This window comes from Struthio camelus, chromosome Z, assembly GCF_040807025.1.
Source record: "Struthio camelus isolate bStrCam1 chromosome Z, bStrCam1.hap1, whole genome shotgun sequence".
In the NCBI taxonomy this organism is placed as follows: domain Eukaryota; kingdom Metazoa; phylum Chordata; class Aves; order Struthioniformes; family Struthionidae; genus Struthio; species Struthio camelus.
Window position 1 is genome coordinate 65813399 of NC_090982.1, and position 13654 is coordinate 65827052.

Sequence of the window (13654 nt, forward strand, 5' to 3'; positions counted from 1 at the left end):
GTTCCAATTCCCTGTAGCCAACAGGGACTAACAGAGGAAAACAGATCTTGGAATCGCTTTGAAATCTGCACACCTTTGTATTTCCTCATGGCTGCTGAATTTTCTTTAGGGCCTGTGGAGAGGAGGATGATGCACGGCTGCTTGTCTTTGGCACAAGTAGTCCAAATGACAGACCAGAGCATATGTTTCTGAAGGCATCAAAGTGCCATCCTCTCTCCCTATTAAGTGACTGAATGGTTGCGTCTGGGGTAATGGGCTAGTTGCATAGATTGCTCACTGCATACCACATATCAGCTGGTCTGTGAAAACTGCCAGCACAGTATACTATGCTTAGATTTATCAAGAGTAATTGCTGAGTTGCAGAGCCTGCACATTGCACCAAAGTGTATCACTGACCTCTCACTGCCTGGGGACACAGCTTCGAACTGAGATCTGCTCCTCCAGTTAAACAGGTAGGTAGGCAGACAGGTAGATAGCTTGGGAGGTAGTGGATATGGGATGAGAGCGATGAAGTGTTGCACAAAAAGGTGAAGGAGGTAGGGAGTCCTGTATTAGAGAGGTCAAGGTAGGAGAAGGCACAGAGAGAGTGTTTAGGAAGGTGGCACAGCTGCCAGGGAACAATGCCAAAGATCAAGATTTAGACAGACATAGGAAGAACAGAGACGGGCCCTGCCTCTTACAGATCTTGCTCAGGGCTCTGCTTTACTTAAGGCTGGCTCTGGGACAGGTGTTTGGTGCCTAGTTTGTTGGACAGAGGAGTGCAGAGTAAGTTTGCAAGATTTTGGTCACTCAGTGGGTTTTGCAAGCCATTTCCACAGTATGGGATTACTGTTCAGAAATAAAAAATCCTGCCTTCCCCTTTTGAGATTAAATTAGAACTCAATTTTTGGGCCTTGCTGTAGACATACACTAGTATTTCTATAATGTGGATATTTTCTTCCTTTTTCAGCAAATAGTATTCCAGGAGAAAGACGGGTTAAAAAAATCAGTAGAATCAAACTTAATAGCTGCTAGGTACAGTTCAGTGAATAAATGTCTCTGATAAATTGCTTTTGGAAGTGTATTAATAGCCTACAAAAAATACAGGGAGGATATAACTGTATGGGTGTTTTCTATGATAAAGAAACAATTCCATGTTAACCACCACTAAACCTGTATGCAAAAAGGAGGAATTTGGTTTCTGTTAACATGCTGGGTCATGGTGGAGTGGCAAAAGGGCTCATACTATTACGACTGCAAGGGGTAAGGTGACCTACTCTGCATGGTAGCTACAGATATTTAAGGGTTTCATGGTGTTGCATAATGTCTGTGTTCCATAATCCAGCAGTTCAGTGCAAGTTCAGTTCTGATGTCTTTTGCCTGTCACCCTGAAACATCAGTACAATGAGTCTGACATATTCGCATCTATCAATCACTGCTACGAGCTGTCATTACAGCATTTATAAGTTCATCATCATTTTTTGTCTATCTTTGTAGAAATAAATCTTGAAATGGAAAAAATTACCAAAACTTTGTATAGTATTCTGATGATAAAATTAGAAAAAAGGCATATTCTGGCAATATAACTAGAAACAAGTCAACATTTAATTTAAATAAAAAACTTTATTAACAATGTAAAATGTTTACTATCTTACATTCTGAGCTAATTCTGGCATGCCCTATAAGAGTTAATAGTTAGTGATATGCAGACACCATGCTTTAAAATCTATTGGAAACAAAATGGGTTAGTGTTGTGTTGTACATTGGAGGGTAACTGTTTATTTTACTACACCTGCTTTTAATACAGTACTTACTTTTTTCCAAAAGATTGGAGAGATACCATTGGCTTAAAAGGAAATTTATTATTTCTATGCATTGTACAGTATGTCGATATTGAGATTTCTCTGTATTTACAAGATCTAAATATCTTATATGGTTTGTGTATCATAAATTAAGATATTTTCCTATGAGCTTTTAGACTGAGATAGAGTGGAAGACTAAATATGAATGAGAGCACAAAAAGCAACTGTAGATTTTGTGCAAATTCTGTTACAATATTGTCTAAATGTTTTAGAGCTTCAATACTTTTGCTGTTAAATAGCTTTCTATGCTTAAAGATTTAAGACTGTTAGAATATGATCAAGTATTTTAATGTGATACTAATAAGAGTACTGTACTATGCACAAACTTTTAGCTGTAGTTCAAACAATAAAAACTTTAAAACAATCTACTAACCATAATTCATGTGTCTTTCTCTGAGTCGTTTAAGCATGCAAAACATATTTGAAAAAGTTTTAGAAACATTCTTAGTTAGGCTAGATCTGTTCCACAACTGGCTCTTGAACACCATAGCTTTAAATTGTTAAAACTCTTCATTTTGAAAAGGGGGATGGAGCAGAAGAGAAAAAGGAATACGCTAGTGTAGAAAATATACTTTATAATCAAGAGTAGTAATGTTCATCTTTGCAGTGCTCAAATGGTAGTGGTTTCGGTGGTTTAATCAAAGTTATGATTTTCTTGTCATTTCTGTACTTAATCTTCTAACTTGAGACAAGACAACACAGTCCAAAGAATCTCCGCTTCCGTCTTCTTACTAATGGGTAAGGAGTCAAGTTTAGGAGGCTGCTATCATCTGTGATGAAAAAAAAACCACATTTGAATACAATTACATACACACACAGACGCATACACAAGAGTTTGTATCTTTGCGTGTCCTCACAGCACCTACAGGATCAAGTAGTAGACCCCATTGTTCTGGGCACATAGCAAATAATAAGCTGATTTTTCTATATTAGAATAGGGGTCTTAAAATGCCAGCTGTCAGGACTCCATGAAAATACGATAGAAATTTTGGCTTGAGGAATACCAGTTCAATGACGAAACCTTAATGAAATTACACCACCAGTGCTAGGAGACCTAAGCCAAAATATTCCTGCTTGATGAATAATGTTAGGCAACAACTAAAACCAAAAGCAAAATAGTTTTGAGATCTTAACTGAAGACATGCAAATTTGACAACTGAAGCTTAAGTTCTGGCTGGCTTTAAAGATGAAAAAGATTACTGAGTGCCATTTGTGCACATCAGTGAGAATTTCAATTAAAAACTCCAAGATCAGAACATCTTGGCACATGAAGATTAAAAGTACTTGCCTTGGAAATTTAGCACATACTGCTGTCCCTGCTTCTGGTTAGCTTTCTACCTTGTATATTAACTCCTTTTAAATTCATACAAAATACGTATATTAGTGCATACAATTATGTTAGTTTGTGCCCTGTCAGCAAACTGTTTCAAAAATTCATGTAGAATTTACTTTGAATTTGAGCCATCTTCAAGCAAGGTTTCAGGCTAAGAACTATACCTCATTATGTTCCTGTTTGTGCTACATCGGGGACCTAGTTTTGACTGGAGGCTCTAGACACTAGTGTAATACAAATACCTAAATACAAAAACTTAGGTAAAACAACATTTAATAGTATGACCCTTGAGTTCACATCAACTAAACTTCTTAGCATAGTAACTTTCCTGTTGCTGCTTAAATTATGAAAGAGAATTCTATGCAAAAAACACTACTTCAAGCAGTCTGTGAGTAGTCAGTAACATTATGTGAAGTTTGTTTTGCTTGCAACCATAAGTCCTTTCTGGTTCTCACTGAAATCGATGGCAAAACACTTGCTAATTTAATTGAAAGCAGGATCAGGTCTTGTAAAGATCAACTCATTCAACAGCCATGAGATTCAGTCATCTCATAATCATTCTTCTAAGCCATGCTTGTAATTCATACATATGTACAAATTAGAGTCCAGACCACATTAATTACCTATAATGTCTGTATGTTCTATTTTCTTATACTTTCCTCTAGCTTTAATTAATTAAAGGTCTTGAAATATTTTGTAGCTTTTAACTACTGTGTCAACAGTAGGTATGACTGTCCATTCCTGAAGCATCCGTTCTCAAAGATCAGCTGTAAACTGTGATCACAGTTGGACTCTGTGGGAGCAGCAAAAGTACCATTTGTGATTCTCTGATCCTGGAGTGTGTTGTAGAGCTTTAAACTATCTGACTGACATGTCTCCCAGCCTGCTGCACAGATGATCAGTGATTTTCAGGCCATTGTTGAAGGGCTGCATGGACGCCAGTCTGCTGGGAAGAGTTCTGTATGCCTTTCCCTCTGCTCTGAATTAAAGTTTCTATATGTTTTATACTTCCCCCAAATTTGCCTTTTTCCTCTTTTATTTCCACCATGCTTCTTTTTTTCTAGGCTAGGCATAGACTTTATGGCATTTTTCCATTCTTTTACAATGGCACTTTTGCATCATCATATCTTAAGTGTGATTCCTTTTCTCCTTCCAAATAACTTCCACTCAATCTGTCCCTGCCATAAACTCTTACTTGTATAATGAATTTACCCATTCTATCTTCATCTTTTACTATATTAATGTTAGACTGCTTAGTTCCTCAGGACAAGATCCAGGACACATAAGGCATACTTCATCAGCTACCAGCATGTAAAGGGTATGCAGCACTAAAGAAATACGTATTATCAAGAAGAAATCAATAAGGAAAATGTTTATTTTTTAATGTTGTTCACATGAAGAAAGAAAGTGCCTGTACATGTGGAATATATGAGACTGCTGGGCCACAAAATGAAGGCCCATTCCTAAATAAATTCTTTAGGATGGATAGCCCCCTGTGCCTTTGTATAGGGTGCCTCATAGCTGGCTACTAGGAAAAGCAAGCTGTTACCAGCCTCAGGGCAGGTATCTCTGCATCGGGTCAGTGTCTTGTTATCCTTGAGTCATAATACAGATGCTACAACCCTCGCAGGCCTAAAGCAAACCCCATCACTTAGCATGACCCCTATCATAGTCTGCGCAACTTATGCCTTCATTACACTTGAAAAAAATGCCTCCTGAGATAGGGAATTAGTTGTGCTGCTGCCTCATGTCCCCAGGAGAAGTCTATTATTTTATCTGTAGATACCCTACCTACAAACTTTCAAAACTCAGTACTTTGAAGTATAGTATTCTCAAGTGAAACTCAAGAGGACAAAGTTCACATATTAAATTCTGGCACCACTGATTCAGTAGGGAAAGGATTTCACCTGGATTTTTCTTTCTGTAACTTCTACAGAAAAAAATAGATTTTTCATATCTAATGGAAGCCAAAATCTTTAATGATCTTGATTTATCTTACATGAAGAAAATAGAAAACCTACCTTGATTTTTCAGTGGTAAAGGCATAGTCTCCCTGAGTTTGCTTAAAAGGTTTTTCATTTCTCTCATATCTCTGCAGAAACAAATTGAAAAGAAATACAATAGAACAGCAGTTGAAGACTCACAATAGGGAATAGTTCACAGTATCATTTTATATGCTGAACTAATGGAATAAAAACTCAAACTAAATAATATAAAAACCTATTAGGCAAGCACTTGGTTCAAATGTATCAGGAGATGCATACCAAAATAAAGGGCAGTAGATTTAATAAGGGAAGAATTTTAAGCCAACCTGATTGTAACTGGTAGCTTTCTGGTCCACATTTATTATCTTTTCTGGATCTCGAGTATTCCATGTTAAATGAGTTCGTGGGCACCAATGTGATCTTAGTGGCAAAACATACAATATGCGTTACAACTAGCACTGGCCGGTACTAATGCTGATATAATATCCCAGTATCAGCATTCTGTAGCTTGTACCATGAATGTGGTCAGTGTTTCAAAAGTAAAAAATTAACTATACTTGTAGTTAATCCATGACACTTAAGCTCCCTATGGATTAAGAGAAAATTTTAGATGTCAGAGATGTCATTCTGGCCCCTTTTAGGAGGACTTTGGTATGAAATTTGCTAAAATTTTAAAAGGCAGAGGATGGAAAATACCATAACAAAATACCATCTCACAAAGCAAGTTACACATGGCAAGTTACATATGTTTTGAAAGAGGCTAGAAGTTGTAAAAAGGTTCCTGTTTTACAGATAGGTGGCAGATCAGCAATTTTGTGTGCGGGCTTGTGATGCCTTAAGGCTTTCAGGATTTAAAGATAATGTGGTCCTGCCTCATTCATCTACATATGATATGGTTCTTAGAAATGAAGCGGCATGACTGTATTATTGCTCAGTTCTATTCTCTGAGTTACCCTCTCAGTAGAACAGAACTTTATTTTATATAAGTACGGTAACCATTTATATAACATGGTAACCATTAAGAGCTCAGCAGCAGCTTATACAAAGCCACGAACACAGATCCTTTTAACAAAGAAAGGAAATGTTGGCCATCAGGATTGCTCCCTACCAAAGGGTCTTAGTTTTGTCTTTCACCTGGACAGTCAGGAGAATGAAAGTCCACTTTGATATACCTTTGGATGATTTTCCCCTCCCCTCCTGAGCCTTTCACATTTTTAACTATGGGCAGAAACAACTGATATGAACTAGATTCTGTGCCTTTGGTTTATGAATGCAAAACTGCAGGGCAGCATATTTAGGTACAAAACCAGAAACCTATAAAGATGAGACAAAAACTCTCTCTGTTTTAGCACCATAATTTTCTACCCTTTCTTTTTGGCAGTAGTTCCCTCTGGCAATTAACCAAAGTACGAATGTCACTTCTCTTTGTCCTTCTCACAGGTATTGCGTCCAGGTATGTTAAACACAACAAAAATGTTAAACAGGCTATAATTTACAAACACTTAAAATAACAACACTAGCTGCCTAATTGGAATAGACTGAATAAACTCTAGACAGAAATTTGTTTCATTTAGGAATAAAGTGCTACAGATACCTTTCAGTGTTCTCAATATCTGTGGAAACCTGCCATAAATGCTGTTGAATATCTGTTGGGGATGATGACGTGTCTTCTAAAATAGGTACTTCAGAACTCTCCTCCACTTTAGTGTCTAGGATCTTGTGCGGGGCACAAGGCTCTTTTCCTTTAAAATATTAAAACAAAACATATATCCCTATTATTTATTTATTAAAAGGTATACTCAGATTATATCATTGATGTTTTGGGCTTCATCTTGCACAGCATACATGAAGAGAGAGTTGTGTATGCAAACTCCAAGTAAGAACAGTTCAGAAAGAGAGTGGACCATACCAGTCTGCTCATCAGAGTGCTGCTGTATGGTCCATGCTACTTCTGCCAAACAGGACCAAGAGGAAGCCCAACAGGCAAGTGTGGAGCTTAGGATTTTGCTTAGTAAGTATTATAAAGAGTTTCACTTAAACTCAAATAGCTCACATGTGACACAGAATAAGAACCAGAGGAGAAAAGAGAACTAATCGGGAACTAGAGTATATATTCTGAAAGCAACATCAAAAGCTACATCGTAATCCGTGTCTTTCAATAGTACTCACTCTAGTACTATGGGAAAATAAAAGACAAAAATGTGCAGTTTTGTACTTGATGAGATTGATAGCAATACCTAGCTGCCACCACTCACAACCCAATATGTTGCATTTTCCACACTTGCATACTTATACCTTCCTAATTCATACTTACTATATAGAAATAAAGGCAATGTTGGAACTGTCTGGGGACTTCACACCAGATCTGCCAGAGCTTTTGCCAGGGAGAGAATGAGGTGTAGGAAGTGGACCATGATAGTGGAGAACGCAAGAGAGTTAAATATTGGAGATTAGTTAGTATCCTTGCAAATTTCCCATGGATAGCCTATTGCTATTCTTTGTCTGTAGTGGCAAGTACAGCCCTGGCACTAAAGATTGGATGTGAAAGATTTTTTGTGTGTGCCTCATTTAAACGAAAAATTTCAAAGTGGATCTCTTACTGAGAGGTTAGTTTTTTCTCTTCTTTCAATAACATAGCTTACACAATCTCATAAAGAAACACATAAACCTTGTAAAAATAGAGAAAATAATGTTGAAACCAGTGGTACTGAGGAGTTGAGTAGGAAAAGTTTTGTCATTTCACAGTTTTTGCAATTTCAGAAATTATCACATCAGGACAAACCTCAGCACTTCCTGGAAGGTTTGAAAAGAACAGGAAGGACAGAGTCTAGTGATTATCCCATTCTTCTGGGGCATTAGAGACTAAGACCATGCTATACTACTCTCCCACATCACAGGTTAGTACCCGAGCTATCACGCTATTAACTTTCTCTCGTTTTTCTGGATCTGAAGAAACTGTTTAAGCAGGTTCTTTGAACTGTTATATTTTGATCAAGTATTTCTTTGCTGAAAAACTCTCAGCTACTCATTGTCTGAATGTCCAACGAGACACTCCTTATACTATAAGAGATATTTGCCCAATGTTTTCATCATCCTTTAAAGTCAGTACAATGTCCTTTCCCCTGCATTATACATCCTCACCAAAAGTCATCTAACTGTATGATCCCAAGAGATGACCTGACATAACAGTTTATCATCTAAAAGTAGTGTCCTTCGTCCTTTCTCTGCTGCTTAGTTTGGCACCTGCTTCTAACTTTGGCTTTGTCAGATCCCTCTGTGAGCCAGCTGAATCCATCAAATGGTAGACGATTACCTCCACAAAAAGAAAAAGCAAAGGTGAAAAGTTTTCTGTTGTTTCAGTGAGTTAAATCGAGTCAGTAAAGAACCAAGCATGCTCCAGAGCAAGTGCCGGAGGATGGGGGTGATGATATAGCCAGAAGCAGTGGAAGGGAGGAAGAAGTGAAGCAAGATGAGAGTGGAAATACAGAGAAAGAGATCAAGACATTTTTGGTGGCAACAAAAAGCTCTTATGTTGACTCAGTTGCTTGTGGAACAGCAGCCTAAGTCCATTTCCCAGATTGTATTTTTTATTGTGTATCTATCACTTTTTAGGTATAACTTTCAAATTATTTCTAGTTGGCAACTGCAGCTTATGCTGTTATTTTAAGGTAGATCTTAATGTACAGTTTTAATTGTTCATTTATGTAAGCTTCATTATTGATTACTTTTCCCAGTATAAGAAGCCCATAGCACAATATACTGTTACCAATATCTCACTTACCACGCTTTTCTGTAAAAGAGGGTTGCCCCAGGAAAACTATCTAATTTGTCATTCATGTCGCAGAAATACAAGGTGGTGTTGCTCGAACTGGGTGTTTGTTAGTTCTGCCATTATTTTGAAGTATTATGTTGAAAGTGACCTGACCTTTGGTGACATGCTGTCAAGAACAACCCTGTCTATAGATGCATCCTTCAGGTGTTTCAGTAGAAACAATAACAATTCTTTTTCCCAACTGGAGAAGTATAGAGACTGCATTGTTCTTTTTGTTAGTGCAAAAGAAAGCTCTTGAAAAATTAGCAGAACAAGCAAGAGGCACAGATTTCTTTTCAAATGGAAAGAGCTCTTTTCCAGAAATTTTGTTGTATTGTGAACAGTTCATGAAGCCTTCCTTGAATTTCACAGCATCTGCTCAATCACGTGAAAATAGTTAAGAGTCAGCTAATAATAAAGGCTTTGCTTGAATAATGTCTATGAGTTCGGCTTAACATTTCCTACTCTATGCCACCCACTGTAGGGAAATAAAAGCTCTTTAATCTTCTCATCATAGTAGGGGAAGGATATCTTTTGTACAACACACTTTCTTAATATAGAAATGCGAGCCATAAATTTTACTTGCAGTTCAGTCAGCGGAAAGACTTTCACCGATTTCAGCAGGAGTTTTATCATGCACACTGCTTTCAGAGGTGTCCACATGCAGTTGCTGTTCTTGCCAGTTGGCTAGACAATGGCCCTTTTTACTACTGGTAAAATTTTAACATAACACACACTTGATGTACTCTGTGTCTTCTAGCCTCTAATTCATCGTGTCCTTTTATATTATGATGCAGAGATTTGCCTTTGGAGTGAAAAGCTCTTGAATTAAATAATGCTGAAGATCCAACTTGAATGAGGATAAATAAAAGGGTAAAAAATGATCACCTCAGTAAGGCTACACCACCAGTGACCATACTCACCTGTTGTACTCCTTACTGCTTCTGTGGTGACCTCTGTGGTGTTTGCTTCTGCCATACTACACTATGCTCCTACTCTTAAACATCACCTGCTACCCAGAGAAATTTACATAATGCCAAAAAATACATATATATATATATGTACACACATATACATATAGGTCCTTCACAGATAATTGGATTTCACTCCAGATGAACTAGAAAGATCTTTGAGGGGAATAACAGGATTTAATCAAGCGGAGGGAACCCATCTCTCAAAAGAAGGCCGCATTTGTATCAGATTTGTAACCTAGCACTTAAAAATAAATACAAAGATCTAGAACACAAATAAAATGAATGAAAAAGAGAACATAAAATGGGAAATAGGAGAGAATCTTGCAGGAAGGAAGAAATATGTTGCTGCAAATATGGTTAGCTCAGTCTGAGGAACTTCGTTCTTGAGCTATACTTGGGATCTGCAGAACATGGAGATTGTCTCAATGGAAATATTATTATCAAGGAAAAAGCAATGGAATCTATAAGGCTGTAGTGGATACTGTGTTTTCCTGCTTCCATGCCTGCTTTTGGCTTATTCATGTTGGCCTCTTCCTAGTGTCCACATGAGAATGAGTGATTCTCTGGATTTTAAGTGCTTTTTTCTCTACACCTATGTGCTTCTCTCTCAAACCTTATGCCTCTAGCTGACAAATATCTGCCAGTCTTTAAAACAGAATGCTGAGATTGTAGCACATCAGTTGAACAATCCTTTCCATGTTCTTCAAAACACGAAATAGGATGTAATTTAAACAAAGCAAAATAAAACAAAAATCCCTTCACTGAATTCAAGGTTTCTTTTTCTAATCTGTAATGTAAGCTGTCAAAGGCTTTTAGGTACTATTTTAAGAAAAATGTATGTAATTATCACTAAGTGCATACTGGAAAACAAAAGTTATATTATGAATTCCAATTTGTAATGCTTTCTACGGTACATACAAGTAGCATACACACTTGCCTGTGATTTTATGTGATTCTCAAGAACCAACAACGCAGGAATAAGATCAGTGAATTTACATCACAAAAGCGTAGTTTATTCTTTCTATAATGCGTACACATAATTTTTCCATTAGGCTCCATTCTTTCATTTCTTATCTATGTATTTATAGCATTTCTTCAGGTACCTACCACTCTGGTATCCTAGTGTGGTGTCCTTCTGTGCTCATATATGTTTAATAAAGTCAGAGGGGCCCACACATCTCAATAACAGTGATAGAACTGTGATTTTAGCTAATTCAGCCATTCATTAGGGCTTCCAAATGACTTTTGGGAAGAATTAACAATATGTGTGTTACAAGCATTGAAGTATTTCACATTTCATTCTGAGAAATTTTTCATGCATAAACATCTCATTTAGGAAGAAAGACAGGAAACAAATGAGAATTTGAGAACATTTCATATAAGGAAGTGTAACCTAATGTATCCGGGACTCATTTCGCCCATGGATCCAAATTCTATTAAAATGACTAGAGCTATGCGTGAGTAACTGACAGCAAAAATTACCTTCCCATGGTTGTACACTTCTTTGTCAGTAAGTTACAAACTAGTATAGTGGGTTCACCTGATTCTGGACCATAAGAATAACATATTCTTACGAGTATACATGAATAGTGACTTGCTTTGTCCAAACTTGGTATACATCGCTACCAGTTTCAAGCCTTGTACTTCCATGACAAGGTAGCTTTAATTATTTTCACAGCATGTTTTGAATTCTGGAAAATACCTCTACTTCGTTTTAACCTTCACAATTTCTGTCCTCTCTTACCTTTGATCTGTTATATGTGCTTGCTCCCAAAACTAGAAAAATGAGTACTGTGCACAAATGCTGCACAGAGAGCTAGTAACATGCTAGCAATTTGCAACTTTGGATTTTTAAAATATTTCTATTATAGATTCTTACATAACCAAACAAGCCAGTTATATCTGTAGATAATCCTAAGAAAGTAATAGCTTCTCTGTAAACATGTGTAGACACTAAACTTCAGTAACATGCACTTCCACAGTAACACGCTGTAATGATCTAGTGATCTATCTGGGGAAGATACTATTGTGGATATATGAATCAGCAAAGCTGTTTTATCTGCTGTTTTTGCACATTCAGATGCACTGAAGTTCTTTATATTATCAATGAAAATCTTTGAGTCAGAAATATTTGTAACAGAATGCACTGATGTATGCTGAAATGTACTTAAGAACTTTGAGATAATTCTGAGTTTTTTCAGTGTAGGATCTAAAGAGGCTCAATATTAATATGGAAAAAAAGATCATTACAACCAGCTGATTCTATAGACAGAAATTTTGTCAACTACTTCCTCTAGCAGCTTGCTACCTAAGCCAGGATTTGTTTATTTGATCAAAAGAATAGTCAGTGTTGGGAACATGTACAAGCAAGATCAATAAAGTAAACATATAACATTTAAAGGAATTAGAGCTGAATGTTGTAAACACTTTAGAGAGGTACCAAAGCTTGTCCAGAATATCTTGCTTTCCATGAAACTATAGTTCAAATTTTAAGAAAGTATTGCCAGGTGGAAGACCTGTGTTTGATGCTGCTCTCTAAGGCATAAAGCTATTCAAGCTAATTGAAATTCAGACAATGGAGGGAGATAAATAAAGCAAAACTAGGCCCAGGAGAGAAGCTTCTGGTCCTAGGCAACTGAACTAATCTGTTCCTTGACGAAGTCTGAGAGAAGGATGCTATCCAGAAAAGTTCTGCTACAGCACGATGATGATGCAGAAGAAAGCTAGGTCAAGTATGCTAGTGGTAAACACAGTGAGACATTTCGGAAGATTTCCTGGAAGAGCTGGAAGAAGAGCTGTCTTCTGCCATACTGCCAATAGGTGTTTGCTGCAGTTACCCTGTTGTGACAAAAGGGACAGCAAGACTCTTAAAGCTATATGGTAGGGACTGCAGGAAGGCACAGGAGAGTTCTTCACAGTTATCAGGCTTGAGTGCTGCCCTGAAAACTGGACTCTACACCTTCCTCTGCCCCAGAATTTTCTTGTGATTCTAGTCAAGTTGTCTAAACACAGCTCCTCATGATAGTTACTGACAAGGTGTTTCTCATTCTATGGTTGCTCAGCCTGAAGACTGCACTCAGAGCTGCAACTGAAAGTACGGAGAGATTACTAAGTATGCTGCAATCTCAGATCCTAAATTAGCACTCTTTAGCTAAATCTCTTGTTCCTTCTTTACAATGGGAAAAATTGTTACTATCTCACTACCTAAGACAGTTCTGAAGACACTCTCATCACTGAATGAGTTACTGAGAAAAGTCTGAGGAACAGAAGGATTCTGCCTTTAGAACAGAATTATGTGCAAGACATATGACATATAACACTGAGCAATTAGGAGAAAACACAGATGACTGCCCAAGTAAATATTAGCATGTGTCTCAATCTGACGGGACTCTTGGGATGGTGGAAAAGGAGAGTAAGTATATGATTCGGTAACCAAGGACTTAGTGCATACAAAAAGGTGGAATTAACCCTACTTAGGCACATTTCATTCTGTCATTTGCAGATGTTCTGAATATTCAGTTTTGCAGTTATAATGTATTTTCAACACTGGAGTTTTGTGGTGTATGTATCTTAGAAATAAATTTATTAGAGAGCACTTAGTTTACTCACTGCATAGCTCAGCTGGAAATATTTATGGCTGTTGGCCCCACTGTGGCTGTTACAGCTCACACAAATAATGGACTGTCTTACTTTTGTAACAGAGGCTATAT

General features: G+C 37.3%; 1 protein-coding gene across 1 annotated transcript in view; it reads right to left on the minus strand.

Moving 5' to 3' along the window:
* Positions 1-1582: 1582 nt before the first annotated feature.
* LOC138064428 (regulator of G-protein signaling 7-binding protein-like) overlaps positions 1583-13654 on the minus strand; it is a 43539-nt gene continuing 31467 nt past the window's right edge. The window contains exons 4-6 of the mRNA XM_068926970.1: positions 6754-6901; positions 5196-5266; positions 1583-2611 (exon numbers count right to left, since the gene is read on the minus strand). Of these exons, the coding sequence (XP_068783071.1) occupies positions 2520-2611; positions 5196-5266; positions 6754-6901 (311 nt within the window). The 3' untranslated portion in view covers positions 1583-2519. The remainder of the gene's footprint in view (positions 2612-5195; positions 5267-6753; positions 6902-13654) is intronic.